The following is a 6,736-nucleotide window of genomic DNA, read 5'->3' on the forward strand; positions in this document are numbered from 1 at the left end:
ACAATTAGTGGTAATATATTAGCTACTAAACCATATGTGCATTGTTTAAATAAAGTATAACATTCAATGAGCTGGCGATTAAAAATGTTATATTACCTTGTGGAGAACTTAGTAATAAAAATTGAGAGAGATATTGAAAAAACAGCTATATAAATAGCCATAAACTGATTTGGGGATTGTTTGCATAATTTACGAACTGAAACAGACATTGCACGATACATAATTTAAATCTAAGCTTCAGTCGGATTGATAAAGTACAGGTATTTGTGATTGAAGTTAGGTTTGGTTTTTGAATGATGAATGTCGTTCCGGTTGACCGTGCAGGGGGGGGGGCCTTTATACGTAAGTATCAATTTTTCAATTATTTGATTCATTAATATATAGATATATACACATTGTATGTTTAACTATACACTAAAGTCAATTGTTCGTTGGGCCGTCCGTAGCTCAGGTGGTTGAAGCAGAGGACTTGTGGCGCCGGTTCAGATCCGGCCTGGAGTTTCGTCTATTTCATTGCTGTGGTGGTCCCACGTAATGAAAGCTTGACCCCCAACCATGGTTAGAGCAAGTTGGTTACCTCTACATAACCCTCCTCCCTTCCGTATGTCAGAAATGACTCGTAAGGGGGTCATAGAAAAAAAGAAGAAGTCAATTGTTCGTTTTAAAGTTGCAATTTTCTTTTATAACTAACCTAGAAAACGTTTTCATTTTGCCTTTTTTTTTTTTTTTTTTTATGTCCGTTTTTTATATTAGGTCCGTCAGTCTGGCTTTTGAATGGTGACAGTCATTCCGACTGGAAATCGAATTTTGGTGCAATTACATCTTTTGTTCCCTAGCTTCGACTTCAGCCAAACCTCGGAAGAAATTCAAATCAAGAAAAATACATTGACATAAGACTAATTTAATTTTGTACAAAATAATGTTTTTACACAGTTTTTTACCTTTTGTGTTTTTCTGCAAAAAATTGCACATTTCTTTTTTTTTTTTTGACTAAATTTTTATTTTTATTGCATAAAATTAAAGCTTCTACTAAATTTCTCTTATTATTTACATATAGGTTTGTATGCTAATATTTATTCATTTTATTTTATTTTTCCTATTTAATTTATAGTTTAAAATTTGCGAATTTGAGGTATAGAAATGCATTAATTACAATCTTAAGAATCCCTCCCCCCCAACCAAAAAATAAAGAACAAGTAAACAGAAGAGAGGAATGTTCTTGGAATAATGATATAATGGTTTTGAGTTACTAAGAAAAAGTCTCTCTAGAATAAGATTGTTATAGAGAACGTTTAGTATCACATTTTTTTAAGTAAACCATTAAACGAAAAACCAATATGAATGTACCGATAGATTTTTAATAACACTTTTTTAAGTTTTATACTTTGGCTTGGAATTATATTATTAGATACTCTATAAATAGCGGCCTTGCATTTTTATTCCTTAACTTAAAATTGAGATAGTTATTTACGATTTGTTAGAGTTTTTTTTTTTCCTTCTTATTTATTTATTATTATTTTTTATTTATTTTTCTACCTTTGATGTTTTGGACTTAATAATTCAAGTAATACTTGTCAATATTTATATAAATAATAATTGTTCTTTTGTTAATTATTTTTAGTTCATTTGTGTTTTGATTCTTATTCATTTATATTATTAGTAGTTGGTTATGGTTTATTGGGATGATATGTGGCTTTCTTTTATCTAGTTTATTTTTTATTTCACATATTCAGTTAACTATTGTTGTTTACTATCGCTTCATCTTCTATTTATTATTTTAGTTATATTTTACGATGTTCTATAAGTACGTGTTTATTTTTTAAAACTTTGTACCATACTCTAAGGTACTAATGCCTCTTGTCACGCATGTAATATTATTCTAAAGGGACTAACCCCGGAATAAATTTTTAAAAAATTATGATTATTATTATTAATTGACAGCTCTGAGTATTTAGCGAGTTTAATGTCATACAAACAAGATTAGGTAAGCTTTCTGTGTACTAATATTATAAATTAAACAATAAAGTTTATTATTGTAATGGTGTTTTATACACATTTTGAGTTTTTACTACTTGTTAATACATATTTAGGTTTAGTGCTACTAGTTTTTCTGTTTTTTATTACACAACAATTTGATCCTCTGTATGACTGGGGCTATAGGTTAGAACTATAAAATGGTAAACTGTCTATGAAATACAAAACATAAGTTAATTGGGGCTGTGGAAAATCCAATAAATATTGTATTGAGGAACGATGCCTTTTCATATCGACCAGTTACAAAATACCTCTGAAACAATGCTTTGTTTTAAAGAATTTTCCTTTATAAAGTCATGACTTGTAGAAGAATGAATCGTTCCCGGTATTTTTCCCCCCGACGAATATTTAAGAAGAAAGTTGTTGAAAACATTAAATCTCAATTAGGGCTAATTGCAAGCTGCTCACCACGGAATCCCTCCCAAGGAACTGATGCAAACTTGGAAACAACTTTTAAACTCTTTCCGTCATAATTCACAACAATTAAAAGCTGGCGGACCGGTAGGCCGCAACATTATTCTCCTTTCCTCGGTTGTTTTGTCTTTTTGTTTCCTTTGAGGAAGTGCTAACTCTTTCATCTTGGTCTAGAAGGAACTCCCCTTCTTTATGAGCGCCAAGCGACTTGGCTTCTTCCTTGGTCTGGTTACAAATTAAATTATCTACTCAGTCCTCATTAATTCTCCAAAACTTATTATTATTATTAGTTGGCATTACGATTTAGTTACGCATAAATAATTTAAAGCAAAAATTACAAAAGTGATATAGGACCGTTGCTCCCTGGGGGTCTTAGCGGGGCGGGTACGGCCGGGAAGGATGGCCTTTTTTTATGTTATTGCCATTTGTTATTATAGCCTTAACCATATTGCTATGTTATCTCAAGGAATTCGAATGACAAAATCCTCTATTATGACTAGGGATGGATTTTTTATGTGATAAAAATGTCATAATATGTACATAACTACATAGAAATATTTAATATTTAACAAATTTTAAATGGGCAAATTCAACATTCTGCAATATTTACTTCCACTTTCAAGTATCTGGGAGTATATAATAAGGGGAAGTATTACAATAGTACAAAATTCTGAATTCCAGTTTTCAACGGAAATACACATTTTGAGGTCCTCTGAGGCGAAATAACCAAATCTCGCAAAATGGTCTGTATGTGAATAAGCTCAAAAGTACAGTAGTAAGAAACTGGAATAACATATTAACGGTGAGTATATGCCTGGAAATTTAAATTTGAATTTTCGGCTTTACAGTTTACACTGTGCTGTACTTAGGCCCTGCAGTTAGCATTTTTTACATTATTACAATATACAACATACTGTTTTATACTAATGTTTAATTTTATAAATATTTCACTCACACACATATATATATTTATTTACCTAATTTGTCTATCTTGTCCTTCATATTAGATAACTGACTTTTTAGTGTATTATTATTGTAATCATATTCCTGTAATGTTTGTTATATTCTCTCAGTGAGGCCCAGTATGTATTGTTATTTGAAAAATAGAATCTAAGTAGTAGTTCTATATTACGGAACAGATTGTTCTTCCTTAGTAGGTCATAGAAGTTAGAAAAAACAAACTTAATAAGTAAAATATAATAAAAGTAATATTTTATTTTTTAAATATTGCTTTATTTAATTTGTTTATTCGATTTTAAAGATTTCAAGGCTCTTGAAATTTTACTAAACTAGTTTAGAGTTATTTCATGTTTTAAAATATAATTTATGAGCGGAATATTTCCAATAATAAAATAAAATACATTTTCAAAGGTTAATTCCAAAGTTTACCTTAGTTTTAAATAAACTATTTTAGTTAAATAGCACCTGAAACTGAAAAACAGCGTGAAATAGAATAAAGTGTATATTCATCATCTATTTTTTTCTTTTGTGGTTTTTAATTTTATCTATAACTTGAACATTAGTTTTATCTTGTTTATGGAATTCAGTTTGGTGTTTTCCTGTTTGGGTTTTGTTATTATGTTATTTTTCTTTGTTGTTTAGTCCGGTTTTTTTATGAATATCTATTTCATATAGATATATTTTGTTATTTTATTATTATTTACTTAACTGTACCAAATTCAATTGGTCAAAATTCTTGCCTAATATGATATATCATATATGGTGTGATTCCAGGTATCACACCTGGAATCACACCATATATCTATATTAATCTGAATTTGTCTGAAATTACCCTCAAACATTGTTAAATGAATAAAGATGTTTATATAAAAAAAAAACTGCATACCTAACCATCAAATAGATATAATCAATAAACTTCCTACTATGAATAAACTAGTACCAGATTAAAAATATATCATTTATTTATATATCTTGTTATTTCCAGGATACGTATACACCTATCCATTTCTGAGCAAGGAATGTGGTATTACCGTAGATAACAACTATGTTTCTCCTCTTTATAACAGTGCAATCAACATCAATCACCCAACGATGGCCTTTTTAGGAATATTTAAAATCACGCCTTTATTTTATATGACTGACCTTCAGGTGAGATATTAATCTGTTTTTGCCGACTCCCTTATTAAATTATGAATTGAGGATCTATTTTTAAGACTTTTTTTCCATTAGTAACTGTCACTTTTTAAATTATTTTTAATGGAATCTATTTCCACGCACTTTATTGTTGTGTTTATTAATTTTTTATTTGATTAAATTATGTTCAACTCCATTAAGAAAGAATTACATGAAGTCATTGTTTTATATTTATTCACTCACCTTTTTTCAAGTATTTCTACTTTAAGAAATTTTTTTTTCATTGTTCTAGGTGCGGTATTTCCTCAAAACTTTACTTCAACCAGAATTGTTACCTAGTAAAGATATGATGTTAAAAGAGCACAGAATGGAAGAACGGACATTCAAAGAAAGTGGTGTTAGGAAGTCAGATTACCACAATTTGGGCGAAAGAACTCCAGCATACATTAAAAAGATCTGCAAGGCTGCTGGACTCACACCCATGCCTGAGATCTTGCTTCGTATATTCTTTCATGGATATGAGAAAATATTCTCAGATTTCAAAAATTTTAGAAATAACTTTTACAGGATCATTGATGAAGATAATTTTACAGTTGTCGATCTCAGAGAAATCACAGCAAAACCTGTCGAACATGTTCATAATAGCCCATCATGTCACTGTGGTACAATTGATGGTACAAGAGAGATTTATTAAGTTTGTAAATTGTTCATTTATTAAGTGTTGTACATAAGCTAATAATTCTAAGTTTTAAATTACTTAATGACCAATATTATGTGATAGCAAAGTCTCCAACATCTCTAGTAAACAAGTTAAAAAAATTAAGTTTCTTTGAATCTCTTTAAAAAAATGAACAACCCTATTGAATTTTTATTTATTTTTTTGTTTTTAAAGCATAAATATTTCAAAAGAAGTAATATAAAACAGATAATGTTTAACTAGCATTTAAACATTACCTAATATTTTTAATTGGTATATAAAAAGTTGTGAAAAAAAATGGAAACATATATGAATCTCCTCCTATTGTAAAAAAAAAATACTTGTGAAGAAATTTAGTTTGACTAGTAATTTTCAATCTCCTGATAGATAAATGGAAATTAGCTTATTAAAATAAAAATAATTTTGAAGTATTATAACTGTTGCTATGACATTTATGATGTACTTTTTATGACTAATATGATGTTGATTGATCAGTTTGTTACTTATCTCATTTATAGTTTTCTATAGCTATCAATTAGTAGAATTAGTGTTCAATCAAATTTTAATAATAATGAAGGCCTAACGAACCCGTAGAATCGCTCTCTACATACATCCTTTTAGTGACGCCCCTCCAAACCTAATTCTGGAAAATCAGTTTTAACGCAATCCTCCCATCTATGTTTTGGTCTACCCCTCGTACTTTTACCCATTGGTTCAGTGTTTATTATCATTTTAGGGATCTACTAAGCCATAAAATCTTATACACAGCAATACTATAACTTGAATTATATTGACCAGGTGTAATTCCCTCAATTCAATGTTGTGTAGCCTTCTAAATTCTCCCGTCAATTCATCCTTTTTCGGTCCAAATTTTTTAAGTAATACTTTATTTTCAAAAACCTTAAGGCTCTGTTCATCCCTTAGTGTAAGAGGCCACGTCTCGCATCCATAAAGAACAGTGGGAAGGATAATAGTTTTGTAAATTCTAATTTTTATTCAAACTTTAATAGCACTTGATTAATTTTACCTTACATATTATTCTATATCAACTAAAATTTTTCATGCAACCTTTCAGGTAAACTCTAAGGGGTGAGTTAATAGTTTTTAATTAAAGGATATCTATGTTTTTGGCAAAGCATAATCGATGAAGATATATTAATAATAAGTAAATGTTGAATGGGCTACATAAATTATTATTTTTCAAGTACTGTTTTTGTTAATTTAATTGTTCATAACACTTCAGGCATCGGCAAAAGATAGCCAAACTCATAAAAGATTACGTTCCCAATCCTCAGAAAGGCCTCCAAAATTATAATAATATTGAAAACATGGATATCGGTTATAGGAAATAAACTCTACTATTATTAGTTAATAAATAAAAAACAACTTGCTGTAACATTTAAGTTTTTTTTTAGGGAAAGGGGGTGGAATTTGGAGTAGGTTGCTTATGATGTTTCTCAATAATAGCATCTTATTCTTCTGAACTAAAAAATCGAA

General features: G+C 29.2%; 1 protein-coding gene across 1 annotated transcript in view; it reads left to right on the top strand.

Moving 5' to 3' along the window:
• Nucleotides 1-6,730, top strand: part of LOC106688825 (senecionine N-oxygenase) — a 20,698-nt gene extending 13,968 nt beyond the window's left edge. Inside the window, exons 7-8 of the mRNA XM_014433470.2 lie at nt 4,394-4,557; nt 4,835-6,730. Of these exons, the coding sequence (XP_014288956.1) occupies nt 4,394-4,557; nt 4,835-5,236 (566 nt within the window). The 3' untranslated portion in view covers nt 5,237-6,730. The remainder of the gene's footprint in view (nt 1-4,393; nt 4,558-4,834) is intronic.
• The last annotated feature ends 6 nt before the right edge of the window (nt 6,731-6,736 follow it).

This window comes from Halyomorpha halys, unplaced genomic scaffold, assembly GCF_000696795.3.
Source record: "Halyomorpha halys isolate HHAL.00 unplaced genomic scaffold, Hhal_1.1 Scaffold1217.1, whole genome shotgun sequence".
NCBI classification, from domain to species: domain Eukaryota; kingdom Metazoa; phylum Arthropoda; class Insecta; order Hemiptera; family Pentatomidae; genus Halyomorpha; species Halyomorpha halys.